This window comes from Lepisma saccharinum, chromosome 7 (genome assembly GCF_977018435.1).
Source record: "Lepisma saccharinum chromosome 7, izLepSacc3.1, whole genome shotgun sequence".
Lineage (NCBI taxonomy): Eukaryota > Metazoa > Arthropoda > Insecta > Zygentoma > Lepismatidae > Lepisma > Lepisma saccharinum.
In genome coordinates, this window is record NC_139235.1 from 59,771,020 (window position 1) to 59,794,120 (window position 23,101).

At 37.4% G+C, this 23,101-nt stretch overlaps 1 protein-coding gene across 1 annotated transcript in view; it reads left to right on the forward strand.

Moving 5' to 3' along the window:
• fu (STKc_STK36 domain-containing protein fused) overlaps positions 1-23,101 on the forward strand; it is a 120,991-nt gene that overhangs the window by 92,969 nt on the left and 4,921 nt on the right. Inside the window, exons 9-11 of the mRNA XM_083126179.1 lie at positions 6,631-7,802; positions 9,854-10,038; positions 18,723-18,791. Of these exons, the coding sequence (XP_082982305.1) occupies positions 6,631-7,802; positions 9,854-10,038; positions 18,723-18,782 (1,417 nt within the window). The 3' untranslated portion in view covers positions 18,783-18,791. The remainder of the gene's footprint in view (positions 1-6,630; positions 7,803-9,853; positions 10,039-18,722; positions 18,792-23,101) is intronic.

The window sequence follows — 23,101 nt, forward strand, 5'->3', positions numbered from 1 at the left end:
AATGCCATAATTCATGAATGTATTGAAAAGCTTTTGCGTAACAATTTTTGACGTAACATTTTTCAAAGGTTCATATACAAATCTATATCCCCGTGAGCCAATTAAAGGACCAACACAGTCAATATAATATCGTTGTCCACTTACAGATACTATTTCTGACGCCAATTGATTGACAATAGGCGCATTACGAGGCTTACACTTCTGACAAATAATGCAACTTTGAACAATATTTTTAATGTTTTCACACATTTTTAGCCACGTAAAGTGCCTTTGAATTTTCTTCAATGTTTTAAGCCATCCACAATGTGAACCAGATACAACATTACTATGAAAATATTCAATAACAGACTTTCTAAGATGTGTCAGCACAACTATCCTATAAGGCATATTATTAGCTTTAATCTTAAAATACAAGATACCTTTGATAAGCTTATAATTAGCAACATTTTCATTTTGTGAAATTTTATCAATAATAACTCTCAATTGATCATCCTTCCTTTGTTCTTCTCCAATCGAAGCGGATAACAAAGGATGAGCGCACATAGCTAAATTAATGCCTTTTAATTCTTCCACATCAATTTCTTCAGTGTTATATTCCTTGTTGTTAAACATTCTCGACAAAGTATCAGCAAGTACATTACATTTAGATGGAATGTGTTCTATTTTGAAATTATAGACAGAAAGTTTCTCCAAATATCTAGCATACTTAGGAAATTTAGAAGCTCTTCTAATAACCCATGCAATACTCATGTTGTCCACTTGTAACAAAAATGGTTGACTTTTTAGATATACATCAAAACGTTCTAATGCCATCATAAGTGAATCAAGTTCTACCTGATATATTGTCGAATTCTTGTCTTTCTCTTTCATTCTTTTAGAAAAGAAGAAAACAGGACAAAGGTTCTTATTTTCGTCTTCTTGTAACAAAATAGCACCATAACCTGATAGTGAACCATCGGCTTGAACAATGAAAGGTTTTGTCATGTCTGGTAATTTTAAAATGACATATTTTTCAAATGCCTGTTTAATTGAATTTAGTGCATTTTGTTGGGCATCCCCCCATTCAAACTTCTTTGCTGATTTAGCATCATTCAAAGGTGATATTATTTTTTGAAAATCAGGAACGAATCTCGAGAAGTAGTTAATTAATCCAATTAACCTATTTAATCCTTTTAAATTCTTTGGACTAGATAGCTTCTTAATAGCTTCAATTCTAGACGGATCCATAAATAATGAACCATTCTTTACTACAAAACCTAAGAATTTAATTTCTCTCCTTCCTAATTGCATTTTATCAGGTGATACAGTAATTCCAAAATTCCTAAATCTTTCTAGAACAATTTTTAGGTGTTCTAAATGAGAGCTTTCATCCTCTGAGACAATAAGAACATCGTCACAATAATAATGAAGAAATGTTCCTTTTAAGTCTCCAAGAACCATATTCATTGCTTTCGCCAGGCAAGCACTCCCCACTTTCAATCCAAAAGGCAAAAAACGATATCTGAAATGACCTTGTTTTGTTACGAAGCTAGTAACATCACGTGAATCTTCACTTAAGAATATCTGATGATAAGCAGATTTGATATCAAGAACAGAATATATTTTACCTTTACTTAAACTACATAAAGTATCTTCTAGATTATCAGGAGGATATCCATCCCATAAAATATGTTCATTGGCTTTCTGAAAATCTATAACCATTCGCTTTTTATTATTTTTACCATATACAATGAAACTAGGCGAAGCGTATGCACTTTCTGTTGGTTCAATGATACCCTTAGATAGTAAATCATTAACAATAACATCTAAATCTTTTTCTTTTGTTGGTCCCAAGTTGTAGGGCATACTACGGACAGGAATGTTATCTATTAAAGGTATTTTGTATTCAAAGTTCTTAATCTGTCCAATATTGTTGTTTAAAACATCAGAATAATTATTTTCAGCTCACCTAATTTTCTTTGAAAATCTTCAGATGAAATGCACGTTGCTGCCATTCCAATCCTTCCTTCTGATGAAGACGGCATCCAGTTTTCATCATTTCCTGGTTGCCATTGCTGTTGCGATGACCGAGGAATAAATGTCCTTGAGATGGTGCGTTGTGGCCAACCTCGTCCTCGAAGAGCGGCTTGTGGTCCTCTTCGTTGCCATGCTTTCCCTTGTGATGAAGGAAACACCTTTTGAGTATTTGGATGAATACGTTCTTTCTGAAATGACACATTGTGCATCACAATACTGTCACAGTTCCAATTTATCGGCAAACGTACGTCACCAAAAGGAAAAGTTACTTCACTTTTATTTAAATCTATAATCATCCGAGATTTAATTTGAAATTTTAGTCCGATAATGCAATCTACCGGCAATGTTGTTGCCACGAAGAATGTCTCAGGCCACGAGCATGACTTACACTTCACATTTGTCCTACCTTTTTTTTCAGTTCCAACTGGGTTCCATTTCCCACTGTAAGTTTTTCATCTCACTGTGTTATATTCAATTTTCTTTTAGCATTTAACTTAGATAATAAGTCTTCCCTGATAATAGATACAGTACTTCCTGTATCGATGCACACATGAACTGTCATATTTTCAATAGTTATGGGCACAAACACTGCAAGTAATTTGTCACTTTTACCAGCTTCATAATTGATCGATGCCATTAAATTTTTTGAACTCATTTTAGGGCAAAATTTTTGAACATGACCAAAAATACCACAATATCTACACTGAATTGGCCTTTTGTGCACTACGTTTACACTTCTTTCACCAGACATTAATTGGAAATCTTTTGTTATACGTGAATGAGCATGTATTAATTGTAAGGTTTTCTTAAAATCTGATATTTTGACTGGTATTCCATTTAACATGAAATGTTGAGAATATTGAGGCAACATTCTTTCAACTAAACATTTTACAAATTCATGTTCCGACCACAACAAATTTAACAAATTAAATGCTCTCTCATGAGACTCAAGAAAATGTAACGGATCTTCTTTATCTGATTGCAATTTAAACACACAATTACTTGCAATAACTTCCTTGCCAATAGTAGTAACAAAGTTATTAATGACATTTTCAACAATAGTTAACCAAGCAAAGTTATGGCTAATTTGATGTAATATAAATGTACAAATCTTACCAGGCAATTTATGCAAAACAGACAATAGAATTTCCTTAATTGGAAAAAGTTGCTTTTCTCGTATTCTTTCCACTTCATACAAAAAATTGAAAATGGATACACTATCATCTTCTTTTACAATAGGGACTTGTGAAATTAATGATGACAATGTTTGTTGAGCAACTACATTACTTAATTTATCCAAACAGTGGCCACTAAAAATTGGCGAATTTGATCGAACAAGGTTTTCGTCGTCACTAGATTCTCTAGAAAAATCAATCAGATTTCTTACTGGTTTCTCATCTACCCATTGTGGCTTACACGGAAATCGTGTACGTGACTGTTTAAAAACTGGTTCGTTCTCACCTTGACTGTTATCAGTCGATTCCTGAGCAGCAGTTTGGCGACCTTCAGCATTGCACACGGTCGAGGAAACAAGAGGTTGTTCCCGTGATACTGGCAGAGGCAATCCGAAATAACCAGTTTGATCGAGAGTAGCAAACCTGGACTGCAATGTACTACTAAAACGTTCCATATTAGCAATGTTACAGACCAAATTATTACATGCATTTAATCAGAAACAATCTACGTGAGAGAACCATGCTCTCTTTATTTGTAACCACCTTAAAACAAAGAAAGATAGATACAAATGGTAACTACACTAGATAGCTAAGTATGGCAGTGGACCCATGAATATTTTACCAGATGTCTTGTTGTTTCATTAATTAAAACATGTATTTAATTTTGGATTATCTGCTTGTTTATTACAAATATGATTAAATAATTGAGCTACAATTTGATTTACATTCCTTATGTATCATCATAATTTAACACAACTCAACGTATACATTTACCTACAGACAAATAAAGTACAACCCATATAACCAACCTAGAATATATGTGTGCACTCTGCGGCTGCTCAGGAAGGAAGAACTCCGTAACAGGCGGAGCCTTTTCTCGCCGAGCAGAGAACGTCACGTGATCAAACAAAAGACAATCTATTACACGATAGTACCAGATCCTTTCATTATATTACCTCGTAACGAGTATGTTACAACTTTTTCCTTTGGTGGAGGGGGGAAATCCCCATTTTTTTCCAAAATTTTGGAATTTTGGGGGTTCTCCCCTCCGCCGCCCACCACATATACGCCGAATTTACATAAATTTTATATAGTCTGAATCTCCGGTTCATTCTGTGTACAACGGTATATCATTCATCTCTCTAGGGCAATTAACCTCCGATCTATACTCATTTAATTGAAACTCTGCATTTTGCTCAAACTCGGCTTGGGCAGCAAGGGGGTTACCTGTGAAAATGGCTTTGGGCTCCTAAATGTTAATGGTGCTTTTTAGGCTCTAGTGAATGAAAAGTAAGGAAATAAAATGCATGTACTGATGGGGTGAAGCTCATGCTAAAGGAAATGTAACACGTAAATTGTGTAAATACACATAAATTTCTCTGGATTTAAAATTCAATAATTTTTGTAGGCAAAAATAGCAAACATTTTGTGTAAAATAATACACAAAATACTAATCATGTTAAACTGTAAATTGTGTCATTATCATTAAACTCTAAATAAATATGGCAGCTGATATTTTAGCAAACTATGATTAAAAATACCAAAATTCAGCTGCAAAGACTAAAAAAAAATATTTTAAGTTGCAATTATATAGTACATCCAGAATGTTTTATTTTTCACTGGAAGAAAAGTTACTGAAATTATAGTTTCATTAACACACTCAACAACCATTTCCATAGTAGGTTCGTAATATACAGAAACAGAAAAATGTATATTTACATAGATTTTTTTTTTTTGCTTTAATCAAACTGTTCAAATATTTCACAGTGCCGTTTACCAGAAAAAGGCTTTCTATAAAAAAAATATCCATTTGTATGGTGCCAAAAGCCATACAAGCACTTTTAAGCGTATTTTTAAAGAAAATCAAAGAAATCGATTTAAATTTTAAAAAATATCAAAAATGATTTTTTAAATAAAAATCATGATTTTTATCCACCCTGCTTTCACATTAGATGACAGTCGTTCCACACCATGGCTGTGCAGTCTAAGACATCATGCTTTGGGCTCTGGCTACAGGACACATGCAGGTTCAAGTCTTCTGTGGGAAGTGTAATAACTTTTCTCCTGACATTTCGGCCTGTGTATTGGACCGGTGGCCACCCACCATCATGAGGAAATTGGGGAGCTACAAATTAGTAGTGTAACCTTGTCATGAAAACATACAACAATGACTGGGGGGTTCGTCGTCCTGACCAGACATCACCCCATAACTGGTTGGATGATTTTTCTCCTCGGGTAAGTGAGTGAGTAGAATCAGCTGGGAGTGAAGCCGGCAGTGTGTAGATTGGTCCAGCCCCTCAATAAGCTGTTTTGTCACGGGTTATATAGATGATACCTACTGAATAGAAAGCTTCCCCTTTTGAACTGCCACTTCCATAAACCCTTTTGGGAAAATTTCCTTTTACACGCAAATCCACTTTTTGTGATCCTTTCCATCAATAGGGTGGTAGTAAATTGCACATTCCTGCTTGGTCAAATATCTATGTTGATGACATAATGCCATTTGACACCTGCTATGTAGCGCTCATACAGATGTTTGCATTTCAAGCTTCGTTGAGCGATGTGCGTTGGTGTTAGGGCATGGACTTGTGTGTACTTTTGAGACCCAAATCATAATGATGATCCGATTAACAGTTGCTGGTGACCGTCGGACACATGTTGCTATTGCATGTTGCGTTAGGGGATTCTCTTAGGTCACATATTACCGTACTTTAGAAATAATGTCTCGACTGCGTTGAGGAGCTGGTTGTTTCTTCTGCGGATTTTGACCGGGAGGGTGGATTCTTGTTACAATGGTTGCCACATGTATCCCCTGTGAAACCTTTGCTCTTAAACTGTTTTTTTAATTTAGCTGTAGCTATTTCCTATGCCAAAATGAGCTAGAATGTAGCCCTCCAAAAAAGGATTCATTTTCCGAAGCATGATGATCACAGATATCCGTCCTCTCTCACAGCTTGTAGCTAATTGTGCCGTTCATCTGGCATGAACTGTAGGGTACTGGGGCGAATGTAGCACCTCCCGCGTTAACTGAAAATCAGTACCATAAAGCTGAAACAACCTTTTGTACTCAGTATTACCAGGTTATTACAGTAGAAATTGTATATCAAATACTCTAGTGGCAGAGTGGTTAGCACAGCATGCTATGATGCCAGGGTTCCTGATTTCAAATCCTGCCCTGGACATGGGTGTTTTTTGTGAGTGTCCCTTCATGAATTTCATCATGTCATCACTCATCCTCATCTTCATGATTAGTCAAAAGTGACTAAATAACAAAAATCAAATCAAATAGAACCAAAGCCAATCAACAGCAAAATTCCAACAATCAGCAAATAGAAACAGTGGGGAAGTCTCATAGCCATGCTGTTCCAACTCTCTATGGGAATAGAATAACTGCTTCCACATCTCTGATTGTACTAATTAATGCATCTTTTACTTTCAGGCTCCTGACAAAAGCTGTTCAAAAACTTGAAGAGCATGAGAGAAAACTTGAGCTCATAAGGCTTAGAAATGCAAGGATGCAGTCGAAGAGTAATGCAGCTGCAGAACTTTTATCAAAGAGTGATGTTGCTCTCTACATGAAAGGGGACATCTTTGGCCGAGAAACAGGTGCTATTCGGAAGAGAAGTGGCGATCTCCTTGCCCACTCGAGAAGAGGAAGTGCAAATTATGCCAAGCCTGACACAAAAGAGACTGAACTGTCCGAGATCAACACTTCCTTGGCTTGTCATTGCGAAACTGTCTGCAACGAAGGTAGCAAAGGGAATCAGGAATCTCCGAAAACATTTACTGATCAGAGCGTTCAATGTGAGGAGATGTTCTGTTCCAGGGTTATTGCCGATGCTTGTGATTTGGTTGGCTTGGGAGCCACTCGTAATTCATCTCACAGTAGGTTGAGTGATGATTACAAGCAAGAATGCCCAGTGATAGACCTTGAACCGAGAAAGGTGGTGAATCAAGAGCTTTTTAAAAGCCGAGCTCTCTTTACGCTTCACAGTCTCGATACTGACAACAAGTGCATCGAGAATGACGAGTGGCTGGCCTTTCTTAAAAAGACCATGGAGGAGGTTATGAACAAGGAAGTAGACTCATTGTTGCAGCAGAGTTTTGTCATGGTGATAGTCTCCCCCTTGAGAAATCCCCACACTTCCTGCAAAGTAGTTGAATACATAGCATACCTCTGTGCGCTGCCATTCGTGGTTGAAATAGACGAAGAACCACGTGTGCAAATACGTAATGTGTATCTTGAAATGAAGCTAGTGCCGAATCTTATGTATGCCTCCAAGTTGCTTATGCGGAAGAAGGGATACGACACAGATGATGCCACGGACGATTTCAAGAAGATATCGGAGTTGCGTGCTGACAATCTTCAAGCTTTGGAGAGCATCTACCTCCTGATTTGCCACCTTGTCTATGCTGACGTAGACTTTCTTCACCAGTTCTGTGATAGTGTTTGCATTTTCAATGCTGCTCATCTTCTACAAGTGTTCCTTGCTCTGGATAAAAGAAAAATGCGTGTGGTGACCGATCTGATTGCCATTTTGATGCAGGTTTTAAGAACTCTTCCAGAAAATGCCTGCATAGTGGAGCAGATTGTCTTCGGCACCGATGAAGGTATGTATGATGCTATGATTTATGCAAGGTGGTGCTTCTAAGGGATGTGAGGAGGTATTTAGTTACATACTTCCATCTCCTTTTTTCCCTTCTGATTTCAAATAATTATCCCCAGAAGGAGGTGTTTTGGTAGAGGATTAGTGCTGGTAATGTGGTTCATTTTACTTTTTTCATCAATTGGTCCCATATCTATTATAAATAAAATTTAACAAAGCATGTTTAACATTTAATGCATTCAACAATTCATGTTAAACACATAAATGTGTGCTTTGTGAGACCACATTTCATTTATTATCAGAGATGATTATAATAGATAAATTGTAGTGCAAATTGTGATGAGCATGCAATGTTAATTGGACATTATCCATTGTCTAGTGCAGTGGTATTCAAACTGTAAGGTGCGCCTCCCTGGGGAGGTGCCAAAGTTCCGCAGGAAAAACGCGAAAACTTCCAAAAAAATATTTCTCCTTTCTGAAGATTTAAAATGTGTTAATAAGAAAATATATCAATATCTTCTTCTAATATCATCTCCTGTGTTTTTGAATTGACACAGGAACTGCACTGGTACGTAGTAGAAGGAAACATACCAAAACCAAAAACTTTATCGTAGTGCATTTGTACAGAAGTTGGCATACCTTTCTGATATTTCCGACAAACTGAATGTTCTGAATGAAATTCTACAACGTATAGAGCGACTACAGACAAAAGAACCTTTGGCCAGAAGCCCTCATTCATCTTCCTCTCCATTCATTCAGGTTGGACCAATGGAAAGCCTACTCCACGCTGCCCCTTTCCTACAAGCTCGAGTGCTATGCACATGACACGAGGTTCTGTGCAGGTTCTTCTGCTTGTCGTCCCGCTATACAAGGGAATCCTGCACCTATCAGACAAAGTGTCAGTCTTCAAAAGAAAGTTGCTGCTTTACAAGAGAAGTATTAAAGATGAAAACATTGGTGATTTCTTTTGTGCATAGAGTAAGCTGTTAGAAGCAGGACTACAATTAAATGAAGAAATCCAAACATTGTTGTATGCCTGTTTTAACATCCATTATCTGGCTTTCCTTACTGTTTGTATTTATACTTTATATCTCATGAATATCATATCGCTGAATAAATTGACACCAACATTATAGATTGTATGCCACCTATATTAATCACACACACATTTTCATTGCTTGTGTGTGTACCAACAGTAATTAAACTCCTGAAGAGATTTTGTGTTGATCTCTCATGGTCACATCACATTTTAACTATGTGTGTTTATGAATGTTATATGTAGAGCCCGGACCTTTAGGTGCTACCCCTACAAAAGAATCATGTTGGTCACTTACATATATGGAGTCTCGCATGCCATACAGAACCATTCCGTGCTACATTATTTCCCATAATTTGTACCTAAAACACCCCTCTGCACCTAAACATGAATTTAGCACCTATCTGCTGTTAAAACATGGTTGCAGTGAGCGAATTAAAGTTTTGCCTTGTGAGAGGGAAATTCTATGAAAAGGGAAATTCTTCCTGGTCGATAAACGATTATGCTTTGAGTTCACCAACATAGAAAGATACAACATAATTCAATACAACCACAGAGACAATTCGTCTGTGGTACAACTTATTCCTTTTGTATTCAGAAACCAGTGCCAGGGATGAGTGAAGGTAAAGACTCGAGGATTCTCTACTGGTGAGTGTATGTGTAATCAAAGTATATCTTCATTTCTCACAACACTTTCTTTGTAATGTTTAAATGTTTTTTTTTTTGTTTTTTTGTTGTTGCTTTTGTTTTTTCAGCACCTAAACGGTCAAAAGTTTGCACCTAAAGATCCAGGCTCTAGTTACATGTATTTTGTAGTGTTAAAGGTAACTTATCTGAAGTAACCAGCTGACTGATTTGGTGATACTGATTGTGTCTGATTCAATAATATGTCTCCACAGCATGACATTAAAATGTACCTCTCCTGTTTTATTACCTCAAACCATTCAAATCATGTAATGTGATGCATGGTTGCATGTATGGTAGGTAATACATGTATGCTCTTTGTATTCTCTGTACAGGTGATTCCATTGTAGATTTAAACAGGATGCTTGCCAACCACAATCCAAAGCTCCGAGCAAGGACCTGCATCCTTCTTCGGCTGTTGAGTAGATACAGTTGCAACACACTCCGAGTCATTTGGAGCAGAAAGCTGAAAGACGATCTGGAAGTGCTGCTCTTGGATTCTAACCAAATGGTACAAGATGTAAGTAATTGAAGAATTGTGATGTTAAATCTTTGTCCTTTTTGTGCGAGTCCAAAGATTCATTATGATTTAGAAAATGCAAACTGGAATATCAACACCATGCAGGTGAGTGTTATTTTTTCCAGCTGTTGCAGTAATCCATCCATACATTTTTGCACAGTTGCAGCCATTGAAAATACAGGGTGTCTACCAAATCTAAAATTATTGACTTTTTCTTGACCTTTCTTTCCTTTTTCTTGACCTTTATCCCCTTTTTCTTAACATTTATGTAATCACTTATTTATTTATACCCTACTTAGGTATATTTATTTATTTCTCTTGTAGTCTATGGTTATTACAAGCATAAAAACAGTTTTTCGTTGTGACGTTTCAGGAGAACACATACTCCTTTCATCAGACATTTATTTTTAGTTTGATTAAAGATACAGTTATAACAATGGTTATTTTTCTTTTTTAAAATAAGAATCAGTTATACAATGGATGTTGTCAATGTTACATTGTTGTAATATAGCAACTTAACTGTGAAAACAAGCAGTCTGTTTTATTTTTATTTCAAATAAAAAGCATGGGAAATGGTTTGATGGTTTACTCTATGTGCAAATTACAATTACTGTATTTGATGGCAAAATTTATCAGCAAAGTAATAGTCTATCAATGGGAAACCCAGTATCCGGAATCATCTCCAGCATTTTCCTTCATTACATAGAATCTCCAATTGTTAATCAGATAGGTGCAGATATCATACGCTACATCAGATATGTAGATGATGTGTTAATTATTGCTAAAAATGAGAACACCATCATGGACATATTTAAATTGTTAAATGAATCACATCCTCACATAAAATTCAGTTGGGAACCAATGAATAACAATATAGTTTATTTTCTGGATCTGAAAATTAAAACAACTGACACAACAATTCAAACATCAGTCCACAGGAGAAAACTAGCAGGGGAAAAATACATCCATGCCAATTCAGAACATTCTCGTATAACAATTGATAATATGTTTTATTTTTTTTCCTGAGAGCAAAAAGCTATGTTCTAATAATAAGGATATCAAAAATGAAGAAGAAAGGCTTTTTAATATATCAAAAGAAATTGCTTTCACACAAAGATGAGAATTCTGTTGAAATGAAATTTGTTTCCATTCCATTCCACAAGGGATTCTCACATAAAATTGCAAAAATTTTTAGAAGATTTAATTTCAAAATTATTTTTAGATCACCATTTAATGAATACAAAATGAGAAAATCTCTACCAGATGTGGAAACCACAGGAATATATAATATAAGTTGTTCATGTTCAAAGGATTATGTACGACAGACAGAAAAGAAAATGGCAATAAGATGGAATGAACACGATTTAAACATTATAAATTTAAATCTGTGACTGTCTTCTACATTCATGAATAACTAATATTTACTTTATTTCTATTGTGTACAAGTTTATAAAATTAACAGGGAACTATTGAGATTAAGAATGCTGTATCAATGTTGATACTTGTTTTAAGTTGTTGATTTCGATTTGTTTTTGTTATATGTAAGAAGATTGACTTAAATGTCTTATGTTAAAAATCGAAAATGAGTTTATACCAAATGTTTTAAAGTGAAATAATATTTTGGAAGTTGAGTTGTGTTGTTTAATTCTTGCAATGTAAGTATAATAACATTATGAAAACCAGTTGAGCGCTGAGAACTTGCAATTTAATTGTAAAATTGTGTTAAAGTCTGCTCATCCTTCGCGTACAATATATATTCAGTGTGAAGTATCGTTGCAAGAAATTGGTGCCCAGTGTGCGGGAATTTGGTTACACTGAAGAATTATAATTTGTAGACTAATTAGTGTTCTTTCCTTTGTGTACTTCATATTTTCGTATGTTATTGTGAATACAAATTAGTGCTATGGCAACGAAGAATGTTCCTATCGTGCAGTTACCTACGGGAACTTCAGATTTTAATGCTCAACTATTGGTCATGTTTCGGGAATTGAAGGAATGGAATGGCAGCGTAAGGCAAAAGTTGTCAGAGCTTGAGAAATCTCAGAAAGAGCAGTTGTCAGAGCATGAGAAATCTCAGAAAGAGCAGTTGTAGGAGCATGAGAAATCTCAGAAAGAGCAGTTGTCAGAGCATGAAAAATCTCAGTGAGAGCAGTTGTCAGAGCATGAGAAATCTCAGAGAGAGCAGTTGTCAGAGCATGAGAAATCTCAGAAAGAGCAGTTGTCAGAGCTTGAAAAATCTGAGAGAGCAGTTTGCAGAACTAGAAGACAGAACAGTGAAGTGTATGGAAAATATGAACAATACTGTTAAGGATTTGGGCAACTCACTCCGAATGGAGATTGGGCAGGTTGCTGAAGCTTGCAAAACAGGAAGTAATCAAATAAAGGGACAAGTTAAAGTGTCGGACGAAAATTTCCAACAGTTGAGTATATCTGGTGAAGCGAATACTAACAGCATTCGTAAGTTAGAAGATAGTGTTGCTGGATTGGGTTTGCAGGTAAACGAGCAGTGGAATGTTATCAGCCAGATTAGGGAAAATAATAGCGAAGGTTCAATTCAGCGTGTTGAGATCTGTGAAGTAGTAACAGCTTATTTTGGATTTACGAAAAGCAGTTATGCAAACCTTTAAGAAGAACATACATGTATTCTTAAGCAACATGGTACAACAGATTAAACGATCGGTTCCAGGATTCGGCCAGTGGAGTTAGGGGAATTTATAAGCTGTGGGTTTACCTAACTGCACCTGGTCTTGCTGACCCATTGCACTTACCAATAAACAGTCTCCATAATTTCTACCTCTTCTACATAAGGGAAACAAATTATAGATGTTTAAAATATTTAATTAACAAAATTCAACTTTCATACTTATACCAAAAGAATACAATTTGAGCACACATGTAAACAGAAATTCTTTCGGTTTTCTTAATCCAAGTGGCAGCTTTTAAAACACACGACTGTTACACTACACTGTCAGGGGCTCAAACTGTATTATCACACGCTATACTGTATCGAGTTCTGTACTGTACTGTACAGAGTCTTTTTCACACTGTGTCCTACATAAGGTTTTGGCACACACTATCTTTTTTGAGTCTTGTCGCACACTATCCTTTGTTTCAACTATTTTCCAAAAAACTAAGTTTTGGTTGATCACTTGTCCCCCTGCCCCAATGAAATTGTCCGGCTTTGTTTTTACCAAAACATGGGAACAGCATTCGCTGGCTTCTACAGCTGCAACATGTACATTCCAGTAGTTGGTTCGACTGGCGATTGACCATGTCCAGTTGAAGGAACACAGGAATCATGTATCACTCTTTGCATTCCTTCACTGGGTCATGGCCTAGGGCTCTGGATGGAAGAAACACATTTCACATGTTTCTGATGGAAAGTTTTTTTTTTTTGTTTTTTTCAACATGAAGGAATGGAGAATTGTTATAATAGGCTTCAGTTTTTTATTTTAACTCACCCATCATCAGCATTCTGTCACTTCAGAAAATGATTGCAAGTCTTCGTGTGATTTATTGTTGCTCACGCGCATACTATAATCTCAGACTGAGCAGCTTTTCTATTATTAATTGCACTGATCGGTGCATTAAAATTGCTCATGTGTCCATGCACTGGTGGTTCTGTTTGTCTTTTAACTAAAAAAAACTTTGAAATATCCTGCCCATACTTCAGTGTCAATACACGTGTCAACTCAGAAGTAAAAAGTAATAATAATATTGACATTTTACATGTATATTTAGCTCTTTCAAGATAATAATGGTGAAGCATGTATTTTTAACATAATAGAATATAATTTCAGAATATCAGTAGCCACGGTGGTCTAGTAGGTAGGGCATCTGACTGCCATGCAGGAGACCTGGGGGTAAAGGTGGCTGAAGCATGGTGCTGATCATATCACCTCCAAACTGGCCGAGATAGAGAACATGTGAGGCCCTACCCCCACATCCCCTAAATGTGCCTTCATGGCACGGTGCTATATGCACGGGGAACTTTACCTTACCTTGCCAAACATAAATCATTGACGATTTAGTTTAGCATGTTAAAACATGAAGTAATACCATCTCATTTGTATCTTATAGGAGCTTTGGCATATTTCACTAATTTATTACACAATTAGAGGTAAAAAAAAGGTAAAGTGCTCCCCTGTGCTTATCACCATGCCATGAAGGCATATAAGGGGTGTGGGAGTAATGCCCCGCACTTTCTTGATCCGGTCATGAGTGGGGGTGATGTGATCAGCATCACGCCCCTGACCACCTTTACCCCCCAGGTACCCATGTTATTCGACGCTGGGTGGGTGCCGGGGCCACTTCCAACGTTAGAAAAGTTCCCGGAATGTTTAGCGTGGTAGTCAGATGCGTTACCGACTGAGCCATCGCGGCCGTTATTACACAATAATGAATGGATTTCTCTATCTGTGAAGCATGTTATTTTATTTTATAGTTTGTAATTGATCCTTGTGGAGGCACATTGTGCAATAGTGGTTTGGATCCCACTTAAGTGCGGTGTTCAATAAAGAATGATCATTATTATTTTATTTACATAATTTCCCTCGCTAAAATTTAATTTGTATGTTGTATTGTTAGCTTTATGTATAATGTACACCTGGTACTAGTTTCATTGTTTTGACTTCAGTTGTATGCCAGGGACAGCCACTCAGGTTGAGTGATGTTCAGTTCCACCTACGTCAATAATGTAGGTAACACACTACAAACAATACACTAGGTTCAATAAAACATCAGCTGATGCCTATGGAATTCTACAGGAGGCCTATGGACAGGGCCAGATTAAGGTGGGTGCTATTGATGCTGCAGCATTAGGCCCATTCCTGAAATAGACCCAGATGAAAACAAACTAGAATTTTCTGAAAGCTGAATAGTTTTCTTTTGCTATATTAACCTGAAAATAAATCTTAGAATGAAATTTGGAGCCCCAATTTCGACGCCTAGACACAGCATTAATTATTATACAGTTAGTATTATTCTTTGCGGTGTGACGTAATTATAACATTGTTGTGTTTATTGTTCCCCGAAGATTTCAAGCATCAGGCCCAATTTCGTCTTAATCCAGCCCTGCCTATGGAGAGTCTGTTCTTCTCCATAGCACAGCTCAAAGGTGTTTATAGAGGGGAAACAATCAAAGAAAGGGCCTAGAGCTCCAGTCAGTACTCTTACCGAAGAAAACATCAAACACTGCTGCCGTCATTGTGAGAGACAATCATTGAAAAATATTAATAAGAGTAATATCAGAAATATTGAAAGTTTCATTGGATACCACCCACACATTGGCAACAGAAGAATTACGCATGAGACGTGTTTGTGCATGGCCACACATCGCAAATATTGTTTCTGAATATCTCATGAAAACTGTGTGAATTGTCTTCCTCATCTTCCCTATAGTCCAGACCTAGCCCCAGGTGACTTTTCTCTTTTCCCCAATTTGGAGAAACGCCTTCATGGGAACAGTAGTGAAGGCTGTGGAAGCCATTCTGAATAGCCTACCATAAAACAGCTTCCAGCATGTCTTTGAAGACCAGCAAAAATGTTGGGACAAGTGCATTGCATTCAATGTGGACTACTTTGAGAAACACCATCAAAATTATGAGGATGTGTAAAGGTATGAATTTGAATTTAAAATTTTTGGGTGCGTCAGCACTTAGACTATTTTGCAGCCATCACATTATACAAGGGCCAGCCCCTTACCATTACAAATAACAACTCTAACGTTGCATAACTAAAAATCTTAAAATATTCGGACTTCTGTTAAAAGCTGATGCTGTAAATGGGCACTCAGCACACATAAGGACAAAAACAGGACAACACACACAAAATTATATTGGCCATAGTGCCAGTCGCCAGAGCCTCGTTCGTCTGCAAAATGCAGTCCACGGTGTACTCTGTGGAAGTGAGGTTGACTTTTGGGCACCTATGTGGAAGGTACCCCTTACACCCCAAAAAAATAAAGGTATGTTGTGAAAAAAAAAAAATAATGATCATTCTTTAGTGAACAGCTTTCGTAAATTCTAGACTCAGTCCTGATGACTATAATTGAGCATAATGTGGACAAACTTTATACCAAGTAAGACACCACTATGAAATTACTAACTTGTTTGTTATATCCATGCTCATTAAACTCTGCCATGAAGGCACAAAGAGGGAGCCCCACACATTCACGATGTAGGACATTTTTTAAGGTGATGTGATCAGCAGCATGCATCAGCCATCGTTACCACCCAGGGTGCCCCAAGGTGTTCATTTATTTGAGGTTGACTGACCCCTAGATCCATTTTATGAAGACCTTATATCACCCACCCTGGGAATCGAACCTATGTCTCGCATGGCAGTCAGATGCCCTACAACTGGACCACTGTGACTATTCTTTATATTTGCATGCCTACTTATATAATTGTGGAGAATGTGATTATTGTATTCCTTTGTAATAGTCTCCGACTATATGTAGCACATGTTGCCAAATTTGTGGCAATTTTCTCACAATTTTATGTTGCTTTTTTGCCTCTATGGGTAAGTACGATGATAAGGATGATTAAGGAACTGATGAAATGGCATATGAGGTGGCACAAACACAATGACACGTCCATGCCTTACTAGGTAGAACATCTGACTTTGTAGCGTGAAGAATATAGCCTATTTTACATGTACAAGGGTCGTTCAAGGTTGACCAGGACTTTCGTGCGTAAAATATTAATGAATCAATGTAGCGCTGCATTACTAGGGCAGGACAGACCATGATTCCTTGCGAGTAACCATGATCCTTTGCAACACATTTGGCGCATGCTCAGTAGTGTAAACAAAGATGGCGGCAAGTAGAGTATCTGTTGCTGTGGAACAGCGGTGTATAATGAAATTTCTCGTGAAGGAGAAGGTGAAACCTGCTCAAATTTGGCGTAGACTTCAAGCACAGTATGGTGAACAAACACTGTCACGGGCAAGAGTGTACGAATGGTGTCATAAAAGTTCCCCTCCACCCAAGAAAAGCAAAGCGCTGCCGTCTGCCGGTAAGATTTTGGGAACAGTCTTCTGGAACATGAAAAGTGTTATCCATGTGGATTTTGTGGAGAAGGGTGCCACAATTAATGCCAAGTATTACTCAACACTGCTTCACGGTGCTGTACGTGGGGCTGTTCGGAAGAAAAGACCTGGAATGTTGTCGAAACACGTCATTCTTCTCCATGACAATGCCAGGTCCCACACGGTCCATTCGACTCAAACAACACTGGCCAGCGTGCACTGGGAGGTTTTACCACACAGTCCTTACAGTCCAGATTTATGCCTTGGTGATTTCCACTTCTTTGGGGCACTTAAAGAGCATTTGGGCAAGACACACTTCCAGACAGATGAGGAACTCCAGACCGCTGTCCTGCAGTGGTTACGACACCAACCTACTTTTTTCTACGCCAAAGGCATCAAGGAACTTCCACAACGACGGCAACGGTGTCTGGATGTTCAGGGAGAATACTTTGAAAAACTGACATAGTTTGGTGCTTCTATGTATGTATATTTCCTGTCTAGAAATAAAAGTCCCGGTCAACCTTGAACGACCCTTGTATATTTTTTTTATCTGTACATCACTGAGAATCTGCTTGAGTCTAAGGTTTGCACTATGTCATTGATGGGATTAAAGTGACGTATTCACAGAGAATCTTGTAGCTTTCGAAACAAATCATTGGTGCAAGAACTCATGTCCAAACTGTAGGGGTTTCCTTTAGCACTCCCCCAGTCCCACTGCTGAAGCAGTTGCGCCACTGAATTTGCAACATGGCACCTTGGATTGTGGTGCAACACAATTGGATGTCTCACCAGAAGTGTTAACCATTTCCAACAAATAGCTAGTCAAAGGTGATTCTCCAGACAGTTAATGTAGTACTCACTGTTGATGGTGACTCCCTTCGGTACTGTATGACGAAGGAAAATGACTTCATACTCGTAAGCAACAAGAAGCATCACTATAATATTGCTGGGTGCTTGTTGGATCTTTCGCGGTCTTGGCGAATCAGTATGGCGAACCATTTAACCACTGTTTGACTTTGAAGTGCTTCATCACCACACGTTCTCTGTGACACTTAACAGTGTTTCTTCGATGTGCAACTTGAATTTTGATGAATGCAATGTGTTCTTTTTGTGAGAATATTATTATGGAGTGCATTGTTCAATATAGCCACACGTCTATCTGTGGAACTACGACATGTCACATGTATAGAGCCATTATCTGAATTCATGATTAATTGTTGCTACCAATGACATACATATTATTGAGTAATCACCTTTTTTTTAAAAAAATGATCCTCATATATTGTAAACTTACATGTCCAAGCCAAATGGCCTGAAATTGCAGAATGTAGTGCATAATATCACAGTCTGATTTCAGGCATTACTGAATAGTGCATCCATGGATCTAATTGTGCTAAAAAGATTATTTTTGTGGAACAGAAGATGACATTTATGTTCACAATATATGTGTTTGCCGTTTGATTAAGTTGAAAAATTCATTTCATTGGACTGTGAATTCTAAAATGACATGTTTGACTGAAATCTTGATGACAGCATCAAGTTAACTTGTCTATATTGAAAATGGCACAAAATTGGGAAGCCGGTAGAATCTTAGAAAAAAGTGTATGCATGAAAAAAAAGAAAAGAAAAAACAACTGTTATTCTCTAATTTTCAGGCAGCAAGAGGAGCTGTTTCAGAGTTAAGCCAGCTGTTTTTCTACAATTCCAGGAGTTGATAAAACTGTGTAAGTTGCCTCTTTTAAGTATTCTGCCTCGCATTGTCCCCGTTGTTTTGCTTGTTCACACACATCGATCCACCTCTCAAAGGAAACAGATTTCTTGCTTTATAATAATAATAATAATAATATCGTCTTTATTGAGAGGGCATGTTTCAGTCTCGCGTGCTGGTCTTACAACAAACCCTTGTGAAATACATATTACAATTGACACTTTACACTTTTGAAAATCACTGTTGCAGTATAAAAATAAAAATAAAACATTCATACTTATAATGTAAACAATTAATGTACTGAAGGTACAGAGTTAAATCTAAAACCACAATTAGAATAAAATTATTAAAGAAATGAAACTAAAACGAAAACCTCATTCCCATTCACTACAGAAAAGACAAAGCCAGGCACTATTGTTTGGACAGTAGTTTTATAAGCTTTTGTTACAGTACAAAGAGTTTGTTGGTACTGCAAGAAAATACCTTTGTCTTATTTAGCTTAGAAAATGTATTAGGACAAAATTTTCCATTGGAAAATGGAAACTGTTCTCGGAACACTTGGAAAATAATAAATGCATTCATATACTTGGAGGATGTATGTGCAACTTGATTAATTTCAATATGTCTCATAATTTTTTTTCAGGCAGGTAGTGTATATTTCATTTTTTTTGGAAACATAATTCCATATATTACTGCAGTGGTTTAGTTGTAATGGTTAATGTTATGTATTTCATATTTTCTTCTAATCAAGGGCTCCAAGTTTTTATTAATGGGTCTGTTACTATTAACAGAAATAGACATAATATTGGGATTATACTTACTATGTTTGTATACGTCAAATTGATTTATTATCTCTGGTGAAGGCACAGTTGTTGAGATACCACTTTAAACTGTAGATCCAGTCCCGATTAGTCTACCAGAGCATAAAATCCACTTAAAATGAACTCTGATTCTTGAAAATCATAACCTGCCAAAGACTTTTCTCTCGGTAATGAGTGATCACCTCACGGACTTCCATCACAGTTGTCATCTGTCATTCTAAATTGCAGTAGCACCTCACTGTCTCCCTTTCATGTTGAGGTTCGCAGGGGTTCAAAGCCAGGACTATCTGCTCCAAATGTAAGAATGCATATACATACAATTGCATATATTGAATAATTAAAACCAAGTCCATCTTGCTAGTTCTCTTACCTTAGTTATGGTTCACTTGTGAGTAGCAGAAAATAATTATTTTCTTCTTCTTCTTCATCTTCTTATTTTCCATCTCCTTCTGCCATTAAGCGTCGGGTTCCATCATCCACTTCCTGTACACTTTTTGGTCCAAGGCTACTTTCCAGACTTCCGGCACTGGTTTCCCTTTCGTATTTCCTATATTTTCCACATATTCTTCCCAGTGGACTCTTGGTCATCCTCTCCCCCCCCCCCTCTCCCTTGCCTTCTGGTCTGGCCCCCAGCACCTGTCTAGACTTGCGATCCTCCTCCATTCTTGTCACATGTCCAAACCATTGCAATAACTTTCTGTCTATTGTTTCCAATAGTAGTTTTTGCTGTAACTGATCTCTAATGGTGGTATATTTCTAATCCTATCTCTTCTAGTCTTTCCTACTGCTCTTTGTAAGTATCTCATCTCTGCTGCTTGAAATCTGCTACAATTTTTTATTAATAATGTCAATCTCTCTGTTCCATACAGAAATATGGGAATGTAGATTGTCTTGTAAATCATAATCTTCGTTTGTTCACTTACTTCATTTTTACCAATTAATGTGTTGTTGAGTTGATAGTACACTTGGTTTGCCTTTCGTACCCTATTATTCACTTCTTCATCCATTCTTCCACCTGACGTTATGACTGTTACTAGGTATGTGTATCTTTTTACTTGTTGCAGCTGCTTCTCATTCCACTGTTTATTTAGGGATACAGTTTCTCTTTCTTTTGTCACCACCGTCACTTTACTCTTATTCACGTGCATGCTCATTCCTTTGTCTTCTATTGTACGAGGGTCACTATTTATATTTTGAGCCTTGGCAACACTGATTGAAGTTAGGCGTGATTTGACGTTTGCACGGAATCATCTGGCATTATTGATCATAACGTACTTCAAATGTTTTGTCAATAGCTTCATTTGTGTTCTTTATGTTGCCTTGGAGATTGCGCGAGAACAATAAAATGGAATTAACTCCTGAACATTTTCGTGCGATGATTTTTTACGATTTTCGACGTGGATTATCAAGACAAGAGTGAAACGCTGGTATAACAAATTTAATCGTGGCCGCCATTCGCTCACCGACGAAATTCGCGAAGGTCTTCCAAAATCAAGGGCCTCCCCCATGGCGCAGTGGTAGCGTCATTGCCTTGTAATCAAGGGGTCCCGGGTTCGATACCTGGTGGAGGCACAAGTGGTTCGGATCCCACTTTAAACTGTAGGTCCAGTCCCGATTAGCCTTACTGTGCATAAAGTGGACTTAAAACACCAACTCAACTCTTCCAAAATCAGTTGTTGTTCAAGAAAACATTGATGCTGTGCAAAACCTAATACTGCAAGATCGTCATGTGACATACTGTGAGATTGAGGCAACCATAGGCATTAGTTCCACCAGCATATATAAAATATTACATGATCATTTAGCTGTGAGAAAGGTATGTTCTCGTTGGATCCCACACAATTTGACAAAAACTGAAAAAGACGCTCGCGTCAATTGGTGCAAACAAATGCTCAATAAATACAATCGTGGTGCTTCAAAAGACGTATATAAGATTGTAACAGGTGACGAATCATGGATATATGCATATGAGCCAGAACGTAAACAGCAGTCGACTGTATGGGTGTTTCAAGATGAACCCAATCCAACAAAATTTGTTCGCACTCGAAGCACATCGAAACAAATGGTCGCCTGTTTTTTTCGGGAAAACTGGTCATGTGGCAACTGTGCCTTTAGAGGAACGTAGAATGGTCAACTCTGAATGGTACACAACAATTTGTTTGCCAGAGGTCTTCGGTCAAATACGGAAAACAAACAAATGCCATCGGATCATTCTTCATCAAGACAATGCCAGCTGTCACACATCTCGTCTAACAACCGACTTTATGAAGAGTCAAAAAATCGAATTGATGGGTCATCCGCCGTACAGTCCTGATTTGGTACCCAATGACTTCTTCTTGTTCCCGAATGTCAAGAATAAATTGCGTGGACAACGATTTTCGTCGGCGGAAGACGCCGTTGATGCGTTCAAAAACCATATTATGGAGGTGTCTCAAGAAGATTGGAAAAACTGCTTTGACAAATGGTTCGAACGAATGCAAAAGTGTATTGACCATAAAGGATAATACTTCGAAAAACAATAAAGCATTTTTCAATGCCAAATTCCTGTTTTTTTCATTGTTAGGCTCAAAATATAAATAGTGACCCTCATACTTGCCCATTCGATTACCACCTTCTGTAACTCCTCTCTAATCCTAGCCACCAGGGCAATGTCGTCAGCATATACAAATGACTATACTTGTACTGGTCTCATCTTTTGGTTTCCTACTTTGTATCTCCCAGTTCTTAGTTTACATTGTTTGATGATCTGGTTCATAAGGATAATAAATAGACAGGGGCTCATGCTGATTCATTTGAGCATTTTCCTGCTAATCTGACTGTTCCTTTCACTCTCTTGTATACATTTGTATTCTCTGTACAAGTGCAGGAGATGTTCCAATTTTTACTAGTGCATCCCATAGTTGTTCTCTTCGTACTGTATCAAAAGCTGCTTTCAGATCCAGGAAGGCCACATAAGCTTCTCCTTCCTTATTTAATGCCTTTTCAATGACTTGCCGCAGTGTAAATATATGATCCCATGTCTGACGATTCTTTCTAAATGCAGCTGGCTCTTCTTCTAGTCTGTTTTCCACTTCCTTTCGTAATTTCATTTCCAGAATTTTTTTGTAGACTTTCATAGCTACTGACGACAGGCATGTGGCTCTGCAATTCTCACACTTAATTGCACTACCCTTCTTGTAAATTGATATTACCGTATTTACACGTGTATAATGCATGTGCATGTATAAGGCACACCCTGATTTTTGATGGGGTAAAGTGACAAACAATTATATTTCATATATAATGTGCAGTGTAATCCAGTTTCAAGAAATGGCTTTCTTAGTTGTAGGTCATAAAGCTATTTTTATGCTGATCAAGAGTGAATGACATCATACCTATTCAATGAATCACCTGATGCTATGTGTACCAAGAGGAGAATAATATCACTTGTGTAAACAATAAGTCACCAACCCACGCCACTCCCCCCCCCCCCCTCAATCCACTGTGTTTAGCATCCCAAAGCTTT